This window comes from Dictyostelium purpureum (genome assembly GCF_000190715.1).
Source record: "Dictyostelium purpureum unplaced genomic scaffold DICPUscaffold_183, whole genome shotgun sequence".
NCBI classification, from domain to species: domain Eukaryota; phylum Evosea; class Eumycetozoa; order Dictyosteliales; family Dictyosteliaceae; genus Dictyostelium; species Dictyostelium purpureum.
Genome location: NW_003519520.1, coordinates 36,585 through 62,120, shown reverse-complemented (window position 1 = coordinate 62,120; position 25,536 = coordinate 36,585). Strand labels below are relative to the sequence as shown.

General features: G+C 26.6%; 9 protein-coding genes across 9 annotated transcripts; 4 read left to right on the top strand and 5 right to left on the bottom strand.

The window, feature by feature from the left end:
- Positions 1-246: 246 nt before the first annotated feature.
- DICPUDRAFT_80413 (uncharacterized protein) lies at positions 247-1,075 on the bottom strand (the record flags this gene model as incomplete). The annotated part of the gene is made up of 1 exon (XM_003289587.1): positions 247-1,075. A coding segment is annotated over one exon (829 nt), but the record flags the coding sequence as incomplete, so codon positions are not given.
- Positions 1,076-2,483: 1,408 nt separating this feature from the next.
- DICPUDRAFT_48733 (uncharacterized protein) lies at positions 2,484-5,245 on the top strand. The gene is made up of 6 exons (XM_003289592.1): positions 2,484-2,606; positions 2,684-2,937; positions 3,001-3,109; positions 3,186-3,279; positions 3,352-4,225; positions 4,304-5,245. The coding sequence occupies exons 1-6, from the start codon at positions 2,501-2,503 to the stop codon at positions 5,126-5,128; spliced, it is 2,262 nt and encodes a 753-aa protein (XP_003289640.1). The 5' UTR covers positions 2,484-2,500; the 3' UTR covers positions 5,129-5,245.
- Positions 5,246-5,284: 39 nt separating this feature from the next.
- DICPUDRAFT_36074 (uncharacterized protein) lies at positions 5,285-9,951 on the bottom strand (the record flags this gene model as incomplete). The annotated part of the gene is made up of 7 exons (XM_003289586.1): positions 5,285-6,125; positions 6,193-6,656; positions 6,733-6,830; positions 6,903-7,219; positions 7,290-9,022; positions 9,124-9,744; positions 9,808-9,951. The coding sequence occupies 7 exons, from the start codon at positions 9,949-9,951 to the stop codon at positions 5,285-5,287; spliced, it is 4,218 nt and encodes a 1,405-aa protein (XP_003289634.1).
- Positions 9,952-10,643: 692 nt separating this feature from the next.
- DICPUDRAFT_154032 (uncharacterized protein) lies at positions 10,644-14,206 on the top strand (the record flags this gene model as incomplete). Its single annotated transcript, XM_003289591.1, has 2 exons — positions 10,644-12,263; positions 12,332-14,206. 2 exons carry the CDS (start codon positions 10,644-10,646, stop codon positions 14,204-14,206), a joined length of 3,495 nt encoding a protein of 1,164 aa, XP_003289639.1.
- Positions 14,207-14,410: 204 nt separating this feature from the next.
- DICPUDRAFT_88604 (uncharacterized protein) lies at positions 14,411-16,267 on the top strand (the record flags this gene model as incomplete). Its single annotated transcript, XM_003289590.1, has 2 exons — positions 14,411-14,614; positions 14,801-16,267. The coding sequence occupies 2 exons, from the start codon at positions 14,411-14,413 to the stop codon at positions 16,265-16,267; spliced, it is 1,671 nt and encodes a 556-aa protein (XP_003289638.1).
- A 266-nt stretch (positions 16,268-16,533) lies between these two features.
- DICPUDRAFT_154030 (v-SNARE family protein) lies at positions 16,534-17,326 on the bottom strand (the record flags this gene model as incomplete). The annotated part of the gene is made up of 3 exons (XM_003289585.1): positions 16,534-16,860; positions 16,932-17,105; positions 17,177-17,326. 3 exons carry the CDS (start codon positions 17,324-17,326, stop codon positions 16,534-16,536), a joined length of 651 nt encoding a protein of 216 aa, XP_003289633.1.
- A 480-nt stretch (positions 17,327-17,806) lies between these two features.
- On the bottom strand, positions 17,807-18,242 carry DICPUDRAFT_92345 (uncharacterized protein). The gene is made up of 2 exons (XM_003289584.1): positions 18,225-18,242; positions 17,807-18,101 (listed from the first exon to the last, which is right to left on the bottom strand). The coding sequence occupies exons 1-2, from the start codon at positions 18,235-18,237 to the stop codon at positions 17,929-17,931; spliced, it is 186 nt and encodes a 61-aa protein (XP_003289632.1). The 5' UTR covers positions 18,238-18,242; the 3' UTR covers positions 17,807-17,928.
- Positions 18,243-18,820: 578 nt separating this feature from the next.
- DICPUDRAFT_92344 (uncharacterized protein) lies at positions 18,821-20,051 on the bottom strand. Its single transcript, XM_003289583.1, has one exon. The coding sequence runs from the start codon at positions 19,995-19,997 to the stop codon at positions 19,110-19,112; it is 888 nt and encodes a 295-aa protein (XP_003289631.1). The 5' UTR covers positions 19,998-20,051; the 3' UTR covers positions 18,821-19,109.
- A 1,404-nt stretch (positions 20,052-21,455) lies between these two features.
- Positions 21,456-23,680, top strand: DICPUDRAFT_154027 (uncharacterized protein; the record flags this gene model as incomplete). The annotated part of the gene is made up of 2 exons (XM_003289589.1): positions 21,456-21,953; positions 22,031-23,680. The coding sequence occupies 2 exons, from the start codon at positions 21,456-21,458 to the stop codon at positions 23,678-23,680; spliced, it is 2,148 nt and encodes a 715-aa protein (XP_003289637.1).
- Positions 23,681-25,536: the final 1,856 nt, after the last annotated feature.

Below are 25,536 nucleotides of genomic sequence, written 5' to 3'. Positions count from 1 at the left end.
TACGTTCGGCCTCTAGTCTTTCTTTTTCTAATCTTTCTTTTTCGATACGTTCGGCCTCCAATCTTTCTTTTTCAATACGTTCATTTTCTTCTTTTTCTAATCTTTCTTTTTCTAATCTTTCTTTTTCGATACGCTCGGCCTCCAATCTTTCTTTTTCAATACGTTCATTTTCTTCTTTTTCTAATCTTTCTTTTTCGATACGTTCAGCCTCTAGTCTTTCTTTTTCTAATCTTTCTTTTTCGATACGTTCGGCCTCTAGTCTTTCTTTTTCTAATCTTTCTTTTTCGATACGTTCGGCCTCCAATCTTTCTTTTTCAATACGTTCATTTTCTTCTTTTTCTAATCTTTCTTTTTCGATACGTTCAGCCTCTAGTCTTTCTTTTTCTAATCTTTCTTTTTCGATACGTTCGGCCTCTAGTCTTTCTTTTTCTAATCTTTCTTTTTCGATACGTTCAGCCTCCAATCTTTCTTTTTCTATAAGCTCTGCCTCCAATCTTTCCTGTTCAATTCGTTCCTTTTCTTGTCTTTCTTTTTCGATACGATCTGCTTCTTCTCGCTCTAAAGATTCCTTTTCTAATCTTTCATTTTCTTTTTGTACCAAATGCTCTTGTGCTAATTTTTCTTGATCTTGATTTATTTTATTTTGTTCTAAATCAATATTTATTTGGTGATCAGATGCAGCGTTTATAGTTAGATCTGGTGATATTTGATTTTCAATAAATAATTCTTTTTCTTCTTCTTGTTGTATATTATCTTTGTTTGGTACTGCTATATAAAAAAGATCCAAACCCAATGCCAGCTCCTCTTCATTATACTCTTCTTCCTCTTCATTATACTCTTCTTCCTCTTCATTATACTCTTCTTCATAGTATTCCTCTTCTTCCAATGGTTCTCCTATATCTTGATCATCATTTTTATTACAATCTGATATATTCCCATCTTCATATTCAATCTGTTCCTCAACCTCTTCATATTCCCCCTCTGATCCTTCATTTTGTGGTATTTCATCAATTTCATATGAATCCTCTTCTTCTTCACTATCTTCTCCTTGAATTAATTTTGCATGTTTTGACATTCTATATTAAATTATTCAATTATTTTAGGTTTAATATAAAAATAAAAAAAATAAAAAAATAAAAACAATTGAAAAAAATTTATAAAAGATATTAAACAATGTGTAATTATTTAAACTAATTATAATAAATACAACAATAATGATTTAATTTAATTATAATAAATAATTTTGAAAAATTTAAAAAAAAAAAAAAAAAAAAAGTGTTTGAAATATCAAGAGAAAATAAAAACAAGAAAAAATTTTGGTGGAGCAACAGTTGAAAAAAAAATCTTTTTTTATTTTTTTTTTTATTTTTTTTTAATTTTTTTATTTTATTTTATTTTATTTTTATTTGAAACTCCAAAAGGTTTCCGTTCTTATAAATTATTATTTTGTTTGTTTTATAAATATAATTTATTTAATCTTTATTATATGTTTATATTAACTATTCATTGAATAATTTCAAAAAAAAAAAAAAAATTGTTGAGAAAATAAATTTTTGTTGCAAAAAAAAAGAATTTTTGAATAACATGATTTACTTTTGGTAGCTCCCCAAAAGTTTGCCACTGTTACTTTCAATAGGAGCTCCTTCCCCTTTGAATAGTGACACTATTGAAAATTCAAGTCCTAGGAATTTCCCAGTTCAAATTTAAAGAATAACTTTAGGCCCAAAGATCTAATTTTTCCTCATTTCAACAAACACAAGATTCAATATAATTCAATTGATTTAGATTGGAATCAAACATATTCATACTGCTTTGTACTCGGGTGATAAAAAAAAATTACAATGGAATTGTTTAGCAAATAAATAAATAAGTAATAATAATAATAATAATGATTATTTAATCTTTTGAAAAATTAATCTTTCCATAATTTTCCCTAACTATTTAATAATAAAATTTCTATTGGTTAAAGCTTTCTCAAAATAAAAATCTCTTTTTTATAGGAAATTACAATCAATAATAATTTTTTTATTGAAAAAAAATTATTCAAAGGGTTTTTTTTTTTTTTTTTTATTATTTTGATTTTTTATACATCAATCTCCTGCGCCAACTCTTTTGATTGTGTTGTTCAAAAAAAGATATTTTTATATTTTTTTACATTAAAACACAATTATTCCCCCCATTTTTAAAAAAAAAAATAACTTCCCCCAAAATAAAAAAAAAACATTGGTTTTTTTTTTTAAATTTTTTTTTTTAAATTAAAATCTCTTTTTTTTTTAAAAAAAGTAAACTGATATGTATTTGCCCCAACATATCAGTTTACTTTTTTTTAAATTTCTATTGGTTGGAATTACAATCAATAATTATAATAATTTTTAATTTTAAATTATTTTTTTTGATTGAAAAAAAAAAAATTATATAAATGGTTTAAAAAAATTTAATTTTTTTTTTTTTTCCACAGATTATAGTTTACTAATAATATTAACAAATAATAATAATAATAATGGATCCACATAAAGTTATTCCAGCTAACCTTCAACCAACATTTGATGAGTTTAGATCATTACTCCCACCACTCCAAGGTCCAACAGTAGAGTTCTCACCAAAAGGTAATTTTAAAATATACAATAATTTATTTATAATAACTGTTTACTAATTGTTTATTTTTTTATTAAAAAATATATAGCTTGGTTCTTGGGTCCAAAAGCTGAAAATTATGATTTATTCACCGATCTCGTTAGCAGAGCTATTAAAGGCCATGTTGATTCACGTAAAGATTTCCACCCAACTGATTCACCAATTTTCGAAGAGAATTTCAAAAAAGACCCAACTTATATTGCTGCTTCAGAAGATATGAAACAAAAAACTGACATGGTTGTTAATTTCCTCAAGAAATCATTACCATTTTCATCTTTAAGATATCAAGGCCATATGTGTAGTGTAAGTTTTTATGACCATCTAAATTTTTTTAAATTTATTATTAACTAATTTTTTAATATATAGGATGTTACTATTGGTTCAGTTATTGGTACAATCGCAACTATTCTTTATAACCCAAACAATGTTACTGTTCAAGCATCACCAGTCACCACTTATGTTGAAATGGCTGTTGGTAAGTAAAATTTTTAAATTAATATCAAAAATATCTATAAAACATATTAACAATTTCTTTTATTTTTAAACAAAAGGTAATGATCTCTGTCGTATGGCTGGTTTTGAATTCCCAAAGGTTGACCCAAAGGTAGTATCCCTTGGTGCAAAGAGCAAAAGTGAAATTAAAAAGTAAGTTTTAATAGTATATATTAAACAACAGCAAGAAAAAATGTTAATTTAGTTTTATTTTAAATTATAAAGAGATTATATTTTACCAAGTTTCCATTTAACATCAGGTGGTTCAGTTGCCAACAGTGAAGCTTTTTGGGCTTCATATTGGGCTAAATTTATTCCATTAGCTCTTAAATCAGCAATTCAACATGAAGAAACTTTAGCTTTAGCCAAAGAAGTCGAAGTTGTTTTAGCCAATGGTAAAAGCAAAAAACTCTCATTATTAACTTCATGGGAAGCTTCAAACATTAAACCAGATGATAGTGTTGGTCTCCCATACAAAGTTGCTGAATTATGCAACATTGATCCATCTGAAGTTACTTTCATCTTAAAGAAATACCATCCATCTAATATTGGTGTTAGAAAATTCTTTGTAGAACATAATCTCAGAGATCCAGTTATGTATGCTCCAGGTTCAGCTCATTATTCAATTCCAAAAGCTGCTGCACTCTTAGGTTTAGGTGGTGATGCTCTCATTCATATCCCAGTCGATATTCATACTAGAATGGATGTTCAAGCATTAAGAGCCAACTTAGAAAGCTGTATTAACCACAAAATCCCAGTCATCAATGTAACCTGTGTCCTTGGTACCACTGAAGAAACCGCTGTTGATCCAATTACCGAAGTTATCAAATTAAGAGAAGAATTAAACTTAAAAGGCTTATCATTCGATATCCATGTCGATAGTGCTTGGGGTTTCTATTACAGAAGTATCTTAGTAGAAGATTATGTTCTTGAAGATCCATTCAATGATGTTATTAATCCAGGTAAGGGTAAAAAAGCTCCATCAACCTATATGGATGATATGAATACTACCGATCCAAAACATTTTGCCAGCAAATATGTCAAAGAACAATTTAAAAATCTCAAACATTGTGAAACCGTTACTGCCGATCCACACAAGGTAATTAATTGGTTTTATTACTTTAATTTTTTATTTTTATTTTATATGTATTAATTAAAATATTTTATTTAAAAATAGGCTGGTTATATCCCATACCCATGTGGTTCAGTTGGTTACCGTAATCAAAGATACAGAGATTGCTTAGTCTACTCTGCCACTTATATTGGTGGATCAAGTGGTGCTAGTGTTGGTATCTATGGTATTGAAGGTAGTAAACCAGGTTCAGCTGCTGTCAGTTGTTATCTCAGTCATGCAATCTTACGTACTTCAAAATCAGGTTATGGTCAAATTCTTAAGAGAACCTTATTAAACACAAGACTCTTCTACCTCAGATTATTATGGTTATGTGATGGTACCGATAGCTTCAATGTAATTGGTGTTCCAATCCCACCAACCAAGGCTAAATTAGAATACTTCAAATCTAAATTAATCAAAGAAGATGGCTCAATGATTGGCTCAGATGAAATCTGTAAAGATAAACTCTTAGTTCAAGCTTTAGCTGAAATTGGACCAGATGTTAACATTATTTGTTGGGGTATGAATTTCAAGAATGTTGATGGTACTTGGAACACTGATTATGAAAAATATCGTAAATTCAATAATCAAGTATACGAAAGATTCGACTACATCAAAGAAAAGAACATGACCGAATTAGATTTAGTATTCTCAAATACCAGCTTCTCATACATCTATGGTACCACCTTCATTAACGATATTGTCAAGAGAATTGGTATTACCAATGCTCCAAAAGATGTTATTGATATCCCAGTTCTTCGTTCAACTATCATGGATCCATTTGCCAATGAGACTGTAACTGGTTCAGCTTATGACCAAAGTTTAATTCTCTTCCGTTCTGAAGTTAACAAGATTGCTAAACAACAATTACCACCACAACAAGCCTAAAATAAAAAAATTAGTTTATTAAAAGCTTAAAATAATAAAAATAATATTAATAAAATTTTAAGATAAATAAAGTAAAAATAAATTAAATTCTTTAATACAAATTATTTTAAACAAAGTAAAGATAAATTAGTTCTTTTAAACAAATAGTTTTATTTATTAAAGAGAAGATGATGGTAATACAAAATCTGAAACTTTGTAAAAACCTTTAACTGGAGCAGATTGAGTATTTGTTGTTTGAATAGTAATTGTATTTTCCCAAACTACATCGTAGACACGAACTCCAGCTCTTTCAAAGTATTCGGTACCTTTTAGAGCATGGTTAACTACTTTTAAGTAAAGATTTGTACCGTCAAAGAAATAGGTTTTTCCATTACCACTTCTAACTGCTGCTGCTGAGATTGCTACTGTATATGTAGTATCATAAGTGTTAACGTATTTATTTTTGAAGATAATTGATGTGAAACTGGTTCCTGCTGGGTATGGAATTGCTAAGAATACATAATTACCATATATTACTTGTGCAACCCAAATGGTCATTTGTGATGGAGTTCCTGTAGTGAGATGTAAATACCAACCCATATTTGAAACACCAGTCACACCAGCATTTTTGGTAACTGCAGTCATTCTTTTATCGGTAATACCACTACCAAACAATGAGATATTTCCGACATATGAATCAGCAGGCCATTCAGTGTCACGGTCAATAAAGTTTGGTATCCAAAATTGGAGATTAGCAATTTCTTTATCACCCTTTTCACAAACATAGCAATACCAATCAGTGTTGTATTTACAAGTAGAGTCGAAATTCCACCAAGCATCGTGACTACCAATTAAAGATGGGACTTTTAAACCACTAATTGAGCCATCCCAATCAATGAGATTAAAGTAACGAGAGCTACCAGTATTAACAGCTCTATGGCCAATGATTTGAGATGATGCAACATTTTCAGTTTTAAGCTTGATTGTAGCTGAAATACCTTGTGGCTTGAAGACATCGCTATAAAATAAAAAAACTAATTAATAAAAAAGAAATATAAAAGAAAAAAAAAATAAGTGAAACTTACCTATGGGTCATACTAATAATGACTCTATTATCAGTTTCTGGACTATCGGCGCTGTTCAATTTATAAAAGTTTCTAAAAACAACATTTGAAAGAATAGTTTGTACATAGGTATCATAAAATTGGAAACCTTGTCTACCTGTTCTTGATTTTGAGACTAAACTGCCTGTTTGACCATTGACAATAGCTGTATCTAACCATGCATCACCAAATAATGTACCTGGACGATTTGAATCATAAGCTTCCAATCCAACAACTTCGACACGTTCACCCCAATGACCAACACCACGATTTGATAAATAAATCTTTGTATTATTATATCTCATCCAAACTTCGTTTTTTTCATCTGCAATTCCATCTTTATAGGTTGATCTTGCGAAACGACCACTGTTATATTGAAGTAAACCAGTTGAACTATCAATTACAGTTAAATTTGCACCAACATAAATAGATGAACCTGATGACCACTATAATATGAATTTTTTTTAAAAAAAATTAATTAATGAGGCGTTTTTAAAAAAAATAATAATTAAATTTACTTACGAAATATCCACTAGAATGTGCTGTATTTCCTTCAAAAGTTTTAATAGCAAATTGTTTTGGAACCATATCAATATTACGATGATTACCAATTGGTCTATCTATAGTTTTAAAAAATATATTTATATTAATAAATCGTTTACGATTTTAAAGTGATATTAATAATAACCTACCCAAATTTGGAAAAGCGAAACCAGTCCAACCACCACTTGCAGCATTACCAATAAAATCATTCCAAGCATTGGTGATATAGAAGCAACCAGCAGCTGAATCAGCTGGTTGTGTAAGACCATCATTTTGAGTAAAGATTTGACCTGTTTGTTCAGCACCTGCGGCTGGTGGACCAATTGTATGTACATATGCACCCAAATTATAGTTAATTCTATTAAATTGCTCAACACCATCTTCTAAATAATAACAATGACCGGTAGCATTGAAAGCAACATTTCTTTCGACTGTTAAATTATTAGTTCCATGTATAGTATAGCATCTATAATTATTAAATTAGTATATTTAAACATAATATTAATATTTTTTATTTTAAAATAATGCATAATTACCTATAGAAAGAATGAACAACGGAACAATCAGTAATATAAGAGTTCTTTACTTCATTTGCTAAATGGAAATGAAGTGGATAACGAGCTTTAATATTTGTTTGACCCATTTTAATTAATTGAAGACCACTAAACTGACCTTCGCCATTGACTAAAACATGGCCACCAAATTGATCTTTACTTGATGAATCATCATCGCCTCTGAAAACTATTCTTCTTGAAAGTAAACCAACTTCAGCTTGATACTCTTGACCACCATAATGATAAAATTGTAATGGTTCAGTAAATTGAATTCTCTTTCCATCAATAGCCAAAATGGTTTTAACTTCATTTTGGTTTTCGATTAAATCTTCATAGATACTAGTTGTAATTACAACTTGTTGACCTACCTCCCAATTGACAGAATCTTGAATGTAGATTACATTATCACCAGACCAAGCAGTTGCTGCTAATTTGGTCCAGGTATAATGATATTGTTTACCTTGAACACTAATAAAACCACCAGAAGCAACAGCAATACCCTTACTGCCATAGTATTGAGCAATGGTATCAGAGGTAGTCTTTGAGCCATGGAAAATAATGTTGATATATGAATTATAACGACAAGTTTTTGTTCCCATTGTTAATTTACCTTGGACATAAATATCTTGAACATGCATTGTTATATTTGAATCAGCAAAAATTAACTCTGATGTTGCTGGGATTATAATTTTCTTGTAGATATTATCTTGTGAAATTGAACATTGTGAGATTAGCACTTTTTTATTAGCTGGTAAAGTTATTTCAGATAATGGAGATGGAGGTGAACCGCCCCAAATTGAAAGATCATGCCAGTGAACAATATCATTTGCTAAATATGGACATGTTGATGGGTCTTGTGGTTCGAGTGATGTTGATGGTTTACCGATTGTAATTAATTCTGAATCTTTATTTAAAAGAGTTGGAGTTGTAATAGTTTTTGATGGGATTGTTAATTTCAAATCAGAGATGGAAACAACATGGCCATCTGGTCCACCCAATTCGGTTTTATTAATTCTGATTGCAAATATAGATCTACCAATATCTACTGATGGATTAAAAGTGAATTTATTTTGCTTAAATTCAGTCGAGGAGGTAAAGTCACCAAGAGAAGAACTAAAAACTTTAGTGTAGATTGGATCTGGATTTTCATAGTCGATGAAATATCTATCACTACTATTTGGATCTGGGATGTCACCAATATTATAAAAAGAAACTGTAATATTTGAAACATTATTATATTCAAAGAGAGGTAAGGCAAGTTTGAAACCGAATGATAATTGATAGTTTATATTCTTTCTGAGAACTGGTGTTGGGATCTTTGATACGAGCCAGTTTGATTCTGGACCCCAAGATTCAAAAAATAATGTAAATGAGTTTGGAATTGGACCAGCAAGAATACTTTTATCTGAATAGCCATATAGACCCATGAAAGAAAAGTCAGCTCCATTATATTTAGTATCGACTGCATCTTGAGTAGTAGATATTGGTGGTGAAGATATTGAACCTGATGCTGGAGTTGGTCTCCATTTTGGATCTACTGGGCAAGTTTCGGCTACATTTTTAATACTTGCAGTGTTTGAATTTTTGATAACTAATTGTGAAGCATCACCATTTTTACAAATGCCATTAGAAATTCTTCCATTGGTATTTAAATCACATCCACTATCAATATTTAATTTGGTAGAATTAATATTAACTGAACCAGTGAAACCATTCTTTAAATTTATAATAAAAAAAAAAAAAGGTATAAAAGAATTAATAAATATTAATTAAAAAATAAACAATTAAATAAACAATTAAAATTAAATATACATACATAAAAATTTAAATTAATATCTGAAGTTGTTTCTAAAGTAATGCTACTTTTATCTAGTAGTATTAAATTGTAAATATTAATATTGCCATTACTACAAATATCCAATGATGAGGAAATTGATAAATAATCTAAAGCTACTTGATGTTTATCGATTGAATTGGTTGAACAAGCATCGACTTTAATTGATTTTGAAAATAAACCAACAATATTAGATGAACCTGAACCTACTTTTAAGGTCAATGATTCAAATTTAAAATTTGTTGGTACAGTAATTTCAACTTTAACTGAAATATCTGAAATTGTTAATGAATTTGAAACTCCAATTAAAACCATTCCTACAAATACAACACCAAATACAATATATGAAACATTGCCTCCATGTGATTTTTTTGAAATAAAGCCAAGTGATAATAAACCAATTGCCATTGCAATAATACTCTTGATTCCAATAACATTAACTTGATTGGTTGATGAAATATGAGTAAAATCACCAAAAGAAACTGAGTTTTTATCTTTATTTTCTCTGGCAATATCAGTGATATCATCAACTTCACCTTTTAACAATGTAACAACTAACTTTGGTTTTGTTATACTTGAATCGGATTTATAATAAAAGTTACCCTGAAAAAAATTATTAATATTTTAAAAAAATAATTATTAAAAAAATAACTAAAATATTCTTACATTTAAAGCACTTGAATCAATGGAATAAGTTTCTGATATTTCGATTTCACCCAATACATTTTCGGATTTTACTGTTGAAAAACTAAAAATACATATTAAATAAATAAATAGTGAAAAGGAAATAATATTTTTTTTTATTCCCATTTTCTTTTTTTTTTAAATAAACAAATAAATATATAAACAAATAAATAATTTATAAGAAAAAAAAGAAAAAATAAAAAAAAATAAAAAAAAACTCTTTAAAAAAAAAACAATTAAAAAATTAAAAAATAATTAAAATTAAAATAAATATTTTGATTAAATGGTATGGGTTCCCTAAATATCTAAAGGATATTAATTACCACTTTTAAAAAAAAAACTGAAATATAACCAATATAAACAATTTATACGAGGGAAATAAAAAAAAAAAAAAAAAAATTTTTTTTTTTTTGAAAACCACTTTTATAAATAATTGTAATGATTTTTTTCAATATTTCGTTATTCGCATATTTTGAAAAAAAAAAAACAAAAAAAAAACAAAAAAAAAAAAAACAAGATATTTTACCAAAAATTCATTTTTATATTTTTTAAAAAACAATTTAATATGTAAATTTTATATTTAACTTTAAAAGAAAGTTTTTTTCTTTTTTATTGTAAATTTGGTATAATCAATAATATCTTTCTTTTTTCAATATTTATTTTAAAATCGGTTATTGTTTTTTATTTTTTTTTAAATTAATTTTTTAAATTTTTTAAAATTTTTTTAAAATTTTTTAAAATTTTTTAAAAAATTAAAACAAAACTTTTTTTTTTTATTTTTTTTATTTTAATCATTTAAATTATTTTGTTTCAATTAAATGGATAACCAAATAAACAATAATACCAACAGTAATAATAATAATAATAATAATAATAATAATAATAATAATAATAATAATAATAATAATAATAATAATAATGATACAAACAGTAAAAATGAAAAAATCGAGAATAACATGGAAACGGTCAATATTGAAGAAATATCCGCAATAAAAAAAGGTGAAAATAATAATAATAATATTAATAGTAACAGTAATACTGATGTTAATAATGAAAACAAAAATAATGAAAATAGTAAAATTAGATCAACTAATACCTCTCAAGAACAAACATCTAGTACACCCCCACTGCTTTCACAGCCTTCACAAAAAAATATAAAGATGTTCCCATTAACTAAACATCTAAGGAATTTAGATGAAATTAAGAAAACACAGGATGGTGGCGATGATATCAATGATGATGAAAGAGCATTTTTAGCAGTTACACCCGAAAAACCATTATTTAAATCAACAGAAAGAATCATTAGTAGTGGTGAAATTGAATTTTCAGAATTTGATGAAAAAGATGATAGTAGTTCAAGTAGTAGCAGTAGTGAAGATGAGGCACCACCAGAGCATTTTGTGCTTAAATTTAGGGAGCACTCTATGAGAGAGTTCGGGTATGCACCAAATAGAAATGACGAAGAAAGCACCACTGATGAAGAAACCATCATCGAAGATAATGAAAATGCATCACAATTAAGATCATCCTCATCTTTGTCATCCTCATCTACAAACACAACAATGTCAACATTAAGCGAGTCGAGAGAATCAACAAATGTAAATATCTCAGTAGATTCATCTCCATCGATTAATTCACCATTTTTAACTATTTCTCCAAAGGCTCAAAGTCCACAGTTTGGTAATTTCTCTACTCTAGAAATTGTAAGAAAGATTGGCGCACTAGATTTAGACTCCAAAGAAAATGATGAGCCAGATGGTGCAGATAAATTAGATCAAAATAAAAATGATGAAGCTAACACATCCATAGAAATAACACCACCTCAACCAACAAATATTGGTGAAAACAAAACCACTTTTACAAAACTTAATATAACAACTGAAGAAGCCTCAGCAACAACTACAATAAATAATAATACCAATACCAATAATAATAATAATAAAAATAATAGTTCAAATATTTCAAATTTATTTACAAATATTAAAAAGAGTTTAAAAAAGAGTAGTGATAAAATAACACCTACATCTACTAATGATACTGTAATTACACCACCAAATCCACCTCCACCTCCACCAACAAAAGAAAAACAGGGTTTTGATAAAATGAAATCAAATTTAACGGAAAAATTAAGATTTCAGAAGAAGAAAATTCCAACATCCAAAGAATCTGTAACTATTAATAGTGGATCTTCACAGACAAGTGGTACAAGCGAATATTATAAGAATCTAATGGAGTATTTAAAAGAAGAAGAAGATTTTAGACCAAGTATTTTACCACCTCCATCAGCAGATGATGGTCATGTGTTTTTATTATACGGAGATTTAACAAAGTTAGTGTCGGATATCAGAATGGTACCGTGCAGCCATAATGTTTATTTTTTACATACAATCAATCATTGGTTAAAGGCTGATTGGTCGGTATTCCCAAGCAATATTAGAGTAAGTAAATTTATTTTAAAAAAAATATATACTTTTTTTGTGCATCTTATTAATTTTTTGATTATTAGAATAAATTCCAAAATTTAGTAATTGATTTTAGAGATGGTAAAGATAGAGTCTATAAAATTAAACACTGGCCAACCCAATATCCAAATATATCGCAACCTTGGTTATGCAATGTAGTCCCGTTCAAAAGGAATAAAGGCCCAGCATGGTATATTAAAGGTGCAATCGATTTTTTAGATAAAGTTGGAGAGGATTTAAACGCCAACCAACCACCCATCAAAAACAATAGAGCAAAATATCTTGTTAGTTTACCAATTTTAGGAACAGGTGGCGGTGGTGGTGGAGGTATAGCAGGTGAAATTTTAAAGATGCTAATGAATGAACTATATGTTGCTGCAAGAAAGTGGAAATACGATGTTGTTTTGGTAACCAATGAAATTTCAATGTATACCGCTGCAAGAGATATAAGAAAGGACATGATGGATTCAAACCCAACATTCTCTTATTTATACGATAATCTTTTAGGTGAAGAAATTATGAATAAGGCTGTTCAGTTATCTAAAATGTTGGAAGAAAATAAATTGGCAATTTTTTTAGGCGCAGGTGCGTCAAGGTCAGCTGGTTTACCAACATGGACAGGTTTACTGCATATGTTGGGTCAAAAGATTGGTATGAGTGAACAGGAAATTCAATTAATGGAGCAATTACATCATTTGGATCGTGCAACAGTTTTAGAAACAAGATGGAAAAGAGCATTACAAAAATATTTATCAGAAAACATTAAATCAAATCCAACTGTCGATGAGGACCTAAATTTAAACATTTTATATAAAAAAAAAAAAAATAATAATAATAATAATAATAATAATAATAATAATAATAATAATAATGAAAATAATAAAAATAAAAATAAAAATAAAAATAATAGTAAAGATAAAAAAGATAAAAAGGATACCAGGGATAATAAAAGTAACAATAAAAATAAAAATAATAGCATATCAGTTAATAATGATAATAATAATAATAGAAAATCAAAAAATATAGATATTAGTTATTTTGATAAAGAACAAGAAGAATATTTCCGAGATTTAAGGAATGAATTAAACACTGGAAATAATGAAAATATAGAAAAGATTCAAAAGATTTATAGTGAAATTAATGTTCCAATGCAAACTGAAATTGCAAATTTAATGACAGTATCACATGCTGGTTTACCACACTTTTTATTAGCATCGACACCAGTTCAAGAAATTATTACAACAAATTATGATCAATGTTTTGAAATTGCAAGTAGATCCATAGGTAAAGATTGTTCTATTTTACCATATAACTCTGTTAGCAGAAATAAAAGATGGATTTTAAAATTACATGGTTGTGTATCAAATCCCAAAGATATCATAATTACTAGAGAGGACTACATTAGATATGGTGACAAAAACGAAGCTCTTTCTGGAATAGTTCAAGCATTACTCATTACCAAACATTTACTTTTTGTAGGCTTCAGTTTATTAGATGACAACTTTTATCAAATCATGTCTGCAGTAAAGAGAGTAACAAGTAGTGAAAACGGTGATAGACAAAAAAAGAAATTTGGTACCGCTTTATTTATTCAAAAGAATGAATTAATGAATGAAATCTGGGGTAATGAATTGGATTTACTTTATTTCGATAACAGTTCAAGTTTTGACACCATTGCTGCATGTGCAAGAAAGCAAGAAATATTTTTAGAATACCTTTCAACTATATGTATAAAGAATACCAATCATTTAATGGAAAAAAGGTTTGACTGTCTACTAAAAGATGGTGAAAAGATATTCAGGGATCGTCTTATTGATTTCGTCAATTCATTACCAGTTGAGGCTGTTCAATGCGATGCTTTTAAAAAGTTTGAACAATTTTTAGTTGAATTAGGTTATAATAATAGATCACCATATTAATTTATTTAAACACTAAATTTCAAACAATAAAAATCTTTCTTTTTTTTTACCTAAATTTATTTTTTCTTATAAAAATTTTTACCTCTCTTTTTTTTTTTTTTTTTAATTTTTTTTTTTAAATTAATTATTTTTTTTTTTTAAAACTATATTTCTTTTTTATTTTTGTTTTATTTATATTATTATTTACAACATATTACAATATAAATGGATAAATTTGTTATTAAACAATCAATTAATCCTGGATTCATTCAAACAAAAAAAGATGATGAAAATAAAGAAAATAAAGATTTAAATGGAAAATCAAATAATATAATTAAAAAAGAAGAAAAGAAAGAGGAAAAGAAAGAGGAAAAGAAAGAAGAAAAGAAAGAAAAAAAGAAAGAAGAAAAAAAAAAGGAAAATAAAAAAGTAGAAAAGAAAAAAGATAAAAAAGAAAAGAAGGATGAATCAGTTGATAAAAAAGACGAACCATCTTTAGTCGAGAAAAAAGAAGAAAAAGTTGTAGAGACACCAAGTGATAAAAAACAAGAAGAAAAGAAAGATATAAAAAAAAATGAAACAACTGATAAAAAAAAAAAACCAGACTCTTCAAAGACTACCCCAACTACAACCACCGCTGCACCAAGTGCACCATCAACTACCACAAATAAAACAGGAGCAAATAACACTTCATCAAAACCAAATACTACAATTAGTGATCCAAAACTACAACAAACACTTGTAAGTCATTTCTTCCAATCTGGTGGTGATGATAAACCATCATATAAATATTTATTTGAAAAAGAGGCCGCTGATAGAGAAGAAGAAGAAAGAAAGGAACAAGAAAGACAAGAAAAAGAAAGACAACTGTTAGAAGAGAAGAGAAAGAAATTACTAAAGTTAAAAGCAGAGGCCAGAAAGAGGAGAGAGGCCGAAAAGAGAGCAAGAGAAGAAAGAGAATGGGAAGAATATCTTGCTCTTCAAGAAAAGATTACAAAAGGTGTCGAAATTGCTCCATATTTATATTTGGGTTCCTTTTTAGCCGCTAAAAATGCTGAATGGCTACAAGAAGCTAATATTAAAAAGATTGTTAATGTAACTTCAGAAGTGCCATCTTACTATATCAATAAAAAAGATAAAACCGCTGATGAGGAAATTTTAATAGGAAACTCCAAAAAGAATGTTGACAGTTTTATTGTAGATGACGATGAAGATCTCGATGATGAAATTGAAGATGAAGAAATCGAGGACGATGACGAAGAAATCGAAGATATTGAAGTAGATGATGGAGATGACTTTAATATTGATCAGGGCGAAGATAAAGAACAAGACAACGAAATGAAACCAATTGAAGAAAAAGACAATGAAGAAAAAATGGAAATTGATGAAAATAATAAAGATGATGAAGTCAATAAACAGGTAGAAAAAGTACAAAACAATATTGAAACTATGAATGTTGAAACCTCCCAAACAGATGACACACCAATAGCCACCATCACCTCCACCACCATTACTAGTGGCACATCAACACCAACCAACGAAGAAATTAAACTCGATATTAAATATTTTAGAATTCCAATTGCAGACAGCTCAAGATCAAAAATTGAAAACTATTTTGATGAAGCAATTAAATTTATCATTGGCGAAGATGATGGAACATCAAATGTGTTAATTCATTGTAAACAAGGAAGAAGTAGATCACCAACCATCGTTATTGCTTATTTAATGACCAAACTAAAATGGAATTTAGAAAAATCATTTAACCATGTTTCAAGTGTTAGTCCAAAAGACCTTACCGTCAATGATGGTTTCAAACAAAAACTAATGAAATTAGAACTATCTTTATTTGGCAGCAACTCATTAAACTTTTTCGATAGATCAAGTAGATCCGCTAGAGCCAGGAAGTCAATTGCCATGGCCCAATCAAAACAAAAAGATCACGATGATTTCATAATTGACGAAGAAGAAAATACAAATCAACCACCAAAAGACATTACCATATGCGAAGATGATGCATCAATTATTGATAATTTAAAAGTAATTAAAAAAAGAAAAAATGTTTCACCATTAGACGATGAATAAACGACTACAAATCATAACAATAATAATTATCAATTATATATACTAGTATCCAATACATTTTCTGAAAGATTTTTTTATTTATAATAAAATAAAAAATAAAGTTTTAATATTTACAAAAATAATGTTTTTAAAAAAAAAAACTATATCTTTAGTATTATTTTTTGAATCTATACAAATTTATAATGATAGTTTTGGTTCTTGTTTGTGTATTTATAAAAAAAGGTTTTGGTTTGGTTTTTATTATATATTTAAATTTTAATGCTTGATTATCTTAACCATTTAAGACAAATAATCAAAGCGATGATACCTAGTAATAAAAGAATAATAAATGATAAAATAACTTTATTGGTTGCTAGTCTTCTGGCCATACCAGTCATAATTTTTCTTGCTGACTTTATATTATCATCGGTTTCATCTAGTTTATCTCTCATTCCTCTAAGTTGTTGGCCTTGTTTACCTAAATCCATTAAAATATTTTCTCCAATTTGTTGATTTTGTTCTGAAATTTGATGAGTTCTTAATAATCTATCTGATGTTGAGTCTAACATGTTACTACCTGATAATAAATGCTGTCTTTGGTTGTCATATTGTGACTATAATAAAATTATATTAATATCTTTTTTTTTTTCTTTTTTTTTTTCTTTTTATGATAAATGATATTTACTTGGTAATCCTCTGGACCTGATAAAAATGGATTATTTACTGAATTTGATGATGTATTTTGTGCTAATTGTAACTCTCTTTTATATTTTTGGATGTCTTGTTGATATTGTTTAACTTTAGCTTGTAATCTTACTCTTTGTGAATGATTCTGTGCTATTTTTTCCATTTCTGAAATCTAATAATAGAGTTGAGTGTTAATATAAAAAAAATGAAAAAAACGAACGAATGAACAAAATCTATACTAACATATCTTAAAGCTTCATCTATATCGGTCTCAGCTTCTCTAATTGCAACCTTTTTCCTTTCACCACCAAAATTTGGTAACTGTTTAATTCTTCTTGTTAATGTATTGCAAACATGTTGAAAATTTTGTTCTGTTCTTTCAAAATTATCCATTTTATAAAATTTTACTACGTACTATTATTATTATTACTATATAATGTGTAGCTTATGTGAATAGGTATTTTAATATATTATACAAAAAATTAAATAAAAAGTGTATCGTTAAACTATAATCTACACCAAATATACTATTAAATTATTGGAAAAAAAAAAAAAAAAAAAAAGTAGAATAACCTTTATTTATATGTTTAAAATCTCTATTTATTATTAATTATAAACAAAATAAAACTATATTAAAAAAAATAATAATGTTAAAAAATAAACACACAAAATAAAAAAATAATTATTAATATTATTATTTTTTTTTTTTTTAATTTTTTTTTAAAAATTTAAAAAAAAAAAAAATAAAAAATAAAAAATAAAAAAAAATAAAATAAATTTAAAAAAAATAAATTTTTAAAAAGAATTTTCTTATCTCATTTTATTAATATTTATATATTAAAAAACTTAAAACAAGTCATGATCGACGGGGGTAATATAAAAAATGAGAATTTAATTCAAATAATAATTATTTGAATTTTATTTTTATTTTTATTATTTTTTTTTATTTTTAAAAGCACAACACGTCCACACGGAACATTATGACAAAACTATAGTTAGCCAAGTCCACAGATTCTTGTTGCGACCCATTCTGGAGCTGACATGGCAACTGAGTTATTACCAACTTGGGGCAAACTATTTACATCGAGATTAGAGGCTGCGGCTTGCTGGCTTCTTGTAGACTTTAGGTATTTTTTATTATCAAGAGAGTTTAGATTTTGGAGAGAATCTAGTTTATAAAAAAATAAAAAAAAATAAATATATTAATAAACTTGTTTAATTTATAAACCAAATATATTTTTTTGGTTTTTTGGTTTTTTGGTTTTTTTTTTTTTTTTAATTTATTACTTACTAATAATTGTCATTTTTTGGTCAATGAATAAAATGGTAATTATTTTTTTTTGTTGTTGTTTAAATAGAAGAAATAAAAGCAATAAAAAGTAATAAAAAACAATAAATTAAATCAAATTAAATCAAATTAAATCAAATTTATTTTTTTTTGTATATTTTGTAAAAATAATTAATCATAAAAATAAAAAATGAATTTTTTCCATATTATATCTATCAAAATTTAGAAACAAATTTTAATTTATTCAAAAAGGGTAATCATAAAATTTAACCAACTAAATTTGATTCCTATTTTGTAAAATTAAAAATATTATTTAGAATAAACTCAACCTATCGTCATGATAAATTAATCAAAAACAATGCCAGTATATAGAAAAGAACCCCCTCCCCCTAAATAAAAAAAGATTTGTGATAAAAAAACAAAAAAAAAAACAAAAAAAAATAATATAAAAAAGAGTGATTTTTGCACCCACCACGAATTTATACCTCAATGTACATTTTTTTTGTATTAATTAAAAATATTAATTTTGATTTTCTAACACACAACCAATATTTTATGGTGATATAAAAGGAAAACAAATAAATATTGTTATTTTTTTTAAAAATTTTTTATTTTATTTTATTTTTTTTTTATTTTTTATTTTTTTTATTTGCTTTTTATTATTATTAAATTTATTAAATATATTATATACTGATTTTTCTTTTTTATATAATATAATTGTTATTACTAATTATCATTATTGCTGTTATTATTATTAATTATTTATTGTTTTAAAATGATAGCGAAAAATTTTTGAAAAAAGATTGGTGATTGTGGTGGTGGTGGTGGTTGAAGAAAAAAAATAATTTGTATATAAAATAAATTTGATGATGTATATATAATATATTTTTAACGTTTGACCAATGGGAACTTCTTTCTGGCTTTGAGTTGACCTGGTTTCTTTCTTTCGACTTTACGAGCATCAGCTTTGAGAACACCAGAAGCTTTAAGAGCTGGTCTATAACCGAGATCAAAAGCTACGAGAGCTAAACCAAGAGCACGACGGGCAGCTTCGGCTTGACCTTTAAGACCACCACCAAAAACGTGAATATCGACATCCCATTTAACGATGGTTTCGGTGATAACTAATGGTTGGAGTACGGCATCTCTGAAAGAGATGGGTGGGAAATAATCTGCTAAAGTACGACCATTGATTGTTAATTTACCACTACCTAATTTAATTTTAGCAACGGCACGACTTCTCTTTCTCTTTGAATAACCGCTTGAAACACCATCAATAACTAAAGGTTCTTCTAAAAATGGTCTTTTTGGGTTGAATGGCTTAAATACCATTGTGTCGGCAAGTAATGAGTTATCAATGTAGTCACTCTTTGGTAATTGTGATTTTATAAGATTGTCACCAATGTCATATTTAGTGAATGGGTGTGAATACATTTCATCAGCTTCTGGTCTTGGAATTGCTGTTCTTACTGTATAATCATATTGGGTGTCTGGTTTTTTAGCGATGGTTTCTTGTTCAATCAATTTAACATAATCTTCTTTTGTCTTTAAATTTTGGTGATATCCTTCATCGAGAACCTTTTTTAAATTACTTTCACTTGTTAAATATCCAATCTTTGAGTCTTCATTTGGGTTTTGTGCTGAATAAAATCTTTTATCATTATTTTTATATGTACAGTTGTTGTTGATTGAAATTTTATTAAATTGTTGACTTAATAAATTTATATTATTAGCTTTTACAACACCTTTAAAAGTGTTATTAACTAATTTAAACATTTTTTTTCTTTTTCTTTTCTTTCTTTTTTTTTTTAATTAATTTCCTATTTTAATCAATAAAAATAAAGAATATGAAAAAAAGTAAAAAATGAAATATATAAAATAAATAAATACTGAAAACGAAAAAAAATAAAAAAATAAAAAAAAAAAAAAATGAAAAAAATTATTTTTTAAAAAAAAAAATTTAAAAATTTAAAAAATTTTTTTTTTTTTTTTTTTTTTTTTTTTTTTTTTTGATCAAAAAAAAAATTACATTGGTGAATTACTATTTTTGTTTATATTATTATTATTTTTAAAGTTGTCTCTGTATTTCACCATTATTACACAATAAAATCTAATTTTACTTAGATTAGTCAATAAAAATAAAAAAAAGTCCAGATCAAAATTTTATTTTATTTTTTTTTTTTTTTTTTTTTAGTTTATTAATTGTCTATCTGTGGGGTATAACCACATTTTGAAAAATTTTTAATTTTTTTTTTAAGAAATTAATTTGTTGTTTATATTTTTTATTTATAATAACTAGTAAAAAAAAAAAAAAGGAATATAGATAATTTTAAATTATTTGTTATCATTATTATAATAATAATTTAAAAAATAAATAATTTTATTTTTTTATATTTTAATTTTTAATATTTTTAATTTTTAAGTCCATGGACACCGATTTAAAGATTCTGATATGTTGATATATTATGTTTATATGTTATAAATAGTGTAAATTAATTAATACATGTACGTAAAACATAATACATTTAAAAATAAAATAACAATATATAAAAAAAATAAATTGTGGGGATTTTTTCTTTTTTTTTTTTTTTTTTTTTAAATATTTTATATATACACAAAATAAATATTAATGATCGAACAAGGAAAAAGCATTTTTAATAATAATATAAACAATAATAATTATTATAAAGTAATACAAAACTTTATCATTAATAATAATATTAGTTTTATTAATAATAATTAAATAACTTTTCATATTTTATTTATATTTTTTTATTTTTTATTTTTTTTAAAAAAAATTTAAATTTTTTAAAATTTTTTGTGTGCTCTCACCAAGAAATCAAAAAAAAAAAAAAAAAATTGACGGGTTTGACATAAACACCAATAACATCCATCAAACATAAATTTTTTTTTCTTTATTTATATATTTTTAAAAAAAATAATTTGTTTATATATTTATGTGTAGGTTTGTTGTGTGTTTGTTTTTATAGTTTCCATTTTTTTTTTTATCCTATCTTCCTTCATAACAGAAAGAGGGATAATGTTTTATATACACAAAATCATTTATTTTACATACAAGTAATTTTAAATTACTTTTTCTTTTTTTATTTTTTTTAATTTTTTAATTTTTAGTTCATAGTTCCCATTTTTTAAAATATTTATAATAATTAATAATTTAAATAAATAACAATAACAAAAACAATAACATTAATAATAAATAGTTACTAATAAAAAATGGGTAGATCAGAAAGTGATCCACTTCTCGAATTTATGTATCCAGGCCATGGAAGTTCATCAATATTGGATATAGGTCAAGGTGAAAATGGTATTGTTGGAAGCAGTAGTAATGGAAATAATAGTTTTAATAGTTTAACATATCAAAATATTTCAGAAAATAGTCCATTAATTAGAAATAATAATAGCGCGAATAGTTTGGTCGACCATAATTATAATAGTCCTTTATCATCAACATCTAGTTCATGTGGCAAGAGTGAAATATTGGTTGGTACAACTAATGAGAAAATGGATTTAACAGGAACTGAAGAGGCAAAGGTTAAAAAAATTGGTGGTTCTGGTGAGCACAAAATAGGCCAGTTGTTTGCAACAGCAATTTGCGGTAATGATATTACTTCAAGTATTTTTTATACAGCAAGTTCATGTACATTAAGTGCTGGTAAATATGCTCCGATCTCATTAAGTATAGTTTGTTTAGTATTATATTTATTTAGAAAAGTAGGTCTTGTTATCATAATAGTTAATAGTTTATCTTTCTAAATATTAATTTTATATTATTATTATTATTATCATAGATATATGGTGAGGTTGGGTCAGCATTACCATTAAATGGAGGAGCCTATAATGTTTTATTAAATACAACTTCAAAGCAATTTGCATCAGTAGCAGCAGCATTAACTATGATATCATATGTTGCAACAGCTGTAGTTAGTGGGTCATCAGCCATGGGATATTTACATAGTCTTTGGGAAGGTTTGGATGTTTTTTGGGCAACTATTATATTATTAGGTTTCTTTGCTTTATTAAATTTAATGGGTATCACAGAGTCGGCAGTTGTAGCATTTATTATTTTTGTTATTCATATGGTAACTCTATGCATATTAGTATTTGGTGGTTTTGGTTTATATTTTTATAAACATGACTGGACTATTTTGATTAATAACTATCAAGATGTTAACCCAGATATACCAATAGGTCCAGATCAATTACCATGCGATAGACAGTTTTATTGGGGTCAAGATTTTGCATATTGCATTTATTTCGGTTTCGGTTCTGCAATGTTGGGTGTTACCGGTTTTGAAACTTCATCAAATTTTATTGAACAACAAAAAAAAGGTGTTTTTCCAAAAACTCTTAGAAATATGTGGGCAATTGTTACATTCTTCAATCCATTAATTGGTGTTTTGGCTCTTTGTTATTTACCAACTTGTAGCATTGCAAATGCAAATAGTGATGTTTTAGCACAATTAGCCGATAGGATTTTTGGAAAATGGTTCCATTATTGGATTATTATCGATGCTGTTTTAGTTTTATCAGGCTCAGTACTTACCAGTTATGTTGGTTTCGTTGGTTTGGTTCGTCGTATGGCTTTGGATCGTTGTTTACCACAGTTCCTCATCAATGTTAATCCACTCAGAAAAACATGCCATTGGATCATTATCCTATTCTTTTTAATTTGCTCTTCATTGTTTGCAATTGTAAAGGGTCAGACTAGTACATTGGAGGGTGTTTATGCTGTTTCTTTTCTTGGTGTTATGGGCCTCTTTGCAATAGGTAATATGTTATTAAAATACAAGCGTTCATCACTCCGAAGAGAAATTAAATCACCATGGATAGGTGTGTTGTTGGGCTTAGTAGCAGTGTTTTTAGGTTTAATAGCAAACATTATTAGAAATACCTCAATTATGTTTTACTTTGGAATATATTTCTCTATAACAATATTTGTTATTATGGTTATGTTTACTCGTGCCCGTTTATTAAAGGTTGTTTTATTCTTTTCACAAATTGTAATTTGGTGGTCTCCTCAATTAAAAGCAAGAGTAGCTAGATCAATCGGTGACTCAATCAAAAAAATCAACTCACAACCAATAGTTTTCTTTGCCGCTAAAGATGATACTGCTTACTTAAATAAAGCCATTCTTTATATACGTGATAACGAACAAACAAACTGGGTCAAAATTATCCATTGCTATGATGATCAAGGTGAGTCGATAGATAATTTCTCACAGAATGTCGAGTTTTTAGATGGTTGCTATCCAAAAATTCGAATAGATTTTATCAAAGTTTTTGCAGATTTCACACCATCAACAGTTGAAAAAATATCAATTATACTTGGGGTTCCAAAGAATTTTATGTTTATAGCATGTCCAAAAGAACATACAGGATCAATGGTTATACCTTTATCTTTAGGTGATTTCGGTGGTGTACGTTGTATTACCCATTAATAATTAATAATCAACACTAAATACAAATAGTTATTCAATAATCAGCAGTTAAATAAAACTTGGGGTTAATTAATATAATTAGGTCAATTAAAGAATAAACTCTATTATATAAATTTTTTTTATATTTTTTAAAATGTTTTTTTTTTTAGTTTTATACTTGTATGAGTTTGCCACACTGCATATAAGTTTGGGAGCCTGTAATCTGTGGTCAATTCGTTTTTTAGGTTACTATTTAAGTTATAATTAAGTGAATTTTGATGATAATATTTTTTTTTTTTATTAAGTGAATATTTTTTAAAGCAAAAGCTATTAATTAGTCATCTTTATTTATACTTTAAAAGTTCATTTACATTACATGTAATGTAAAAAGATTTTTTAAAGTAAAAACTGTATAATTGTAGGTATTTAATGCAGATGTATCCAAACTGGAGCTTTTTTGTTCAAAAGAGATTTTAAAAAAAATCACGTGGAAGATATCAGTAGGTTATGAAAAATGGTAAAAATATTGCTCGATGCAGGGATCGAACCTGCGACCGTGGCGTTATTAGCACCACGCTCTGCCGACTGAGCTAATCGAGCAAGCGATGATAAATGATGTTTCATTTTTTATCAGGTCTCCGAAAAATTTAAAATTATATTTAAAAGTTGGTCCCAAATGCAACAGTGCAGATGGTCAAGTGAATTAAAGGATTTCGACATTTATACGCTTGGTCATCTGCTCTTTACCAATGAAAACTTTAAGACCAATTCAATTTTTAAATGGTAAATTTAACAATATAAAATAAAGTATAATTTGGAATGAACAAAATGGATATGGAACAATATCAAACCCATACTCAATTGGCAATGTAGAACTAATTATCCAATCCAACAAAAAAACTCGACAAAGAAAATCAATGATAATCAACTCACAAATATGCAATTAAATTAAGAGCCAACAAATAAAACAGTCATTTCAGCACAACCATAACCTTATCAAGAAAAACAAGTACAAACAATTCAAAAACAGGTACAACCAACTCAAAAACAGGTAAATCAAACTGATCAATCAGGGAACTCAAAAGATCAAACAACCCCAAACAAATAACACAAGCAAATCACATTAGATGCATTCTTCCAAGAAAAGAACAGAAGATAACAAGAAAAAAAAAAAAAAATTAAATAATGAAAAGTAAATCAACTAAAATGAATTAAATAAATAAATAAAATGTATAAAACAAGAATTTCCCTTTTGCTAAGTTGGTCACCCCCACATGTACATCAACGACATAAGAGCACTAAACGGATATTCAGACAGATATATGTTTATAGAGTTATAGAAAAAAAGTAGAGGTTTTAAAAAAATAATATGGAAATAATTTTTTATAATTTGAAATAATAAATTTTAAAATTTTTTTTTTTTTTAGTTTTTGAAAAGATAAATTATTTTTTATTTAATTTTTTTTAATTACACAGATTTATTAAATAACCTAGATAATATCAATTACAATAGTAATAATTACAATAATACCAATAGTAATAATCAATCAAATCCTTGCAATAATGATGAAATTGTTTTTGATACCTATAAAGTTTTCATAATGAAGTCATTTCTAACTATGAAGTATTGTTTAATCTGCAAATTTATCAGGTGTAAAGCTCCAAAGCAAACTAGTTCGAATTCGATTCTTCATTTAAATAAATATTATAAAAATAATAAAAAATTAGTAAATTGAAGTGATGTTGAAAATATTTGAATAAATAAAATAAAAAAATAACGGATTAAAAAAAAAATATTTAAAATTATTTATTTAACGAATGAAAATATTTAAAATAGATAATTGTATTATTTTTCATAATTTCTATTAATTCTATTC

Excerpts from the sequence above, each read along its gene's own strand:
- DICPUDRAFT_48733 (XM_003289592.1), top strand. The coding sequence starts at position 2,501 with ATGGATCCACATAAAGTTATTCCAGCTAACCTTCAACCAACATTTGAT. Across the intron at positions 2,607-2,683 it reads AGTAGAGTTCTCACCAAAAG|CTTGGTTCTTGGGTCCAAAA; the intron begins GTAATTTTAAAA and ends AAAAATATATAG. Across the intron at positions 4,226-4,303 it reads TTACTGCCGATCCACACAAG|GCTGGTTATATCCCATACCC; the intron begins GTAATTAATTGG and ends ATTTAAAAATAG.
- DICPUDRAFT_92344 (XM_003289583.1), bottom strand. The coding sequence starts at position 19,997 with ATGTTTAAATTAGTTAATAACACTTTTAAAGGTGTTGTAAAAGCTAAT.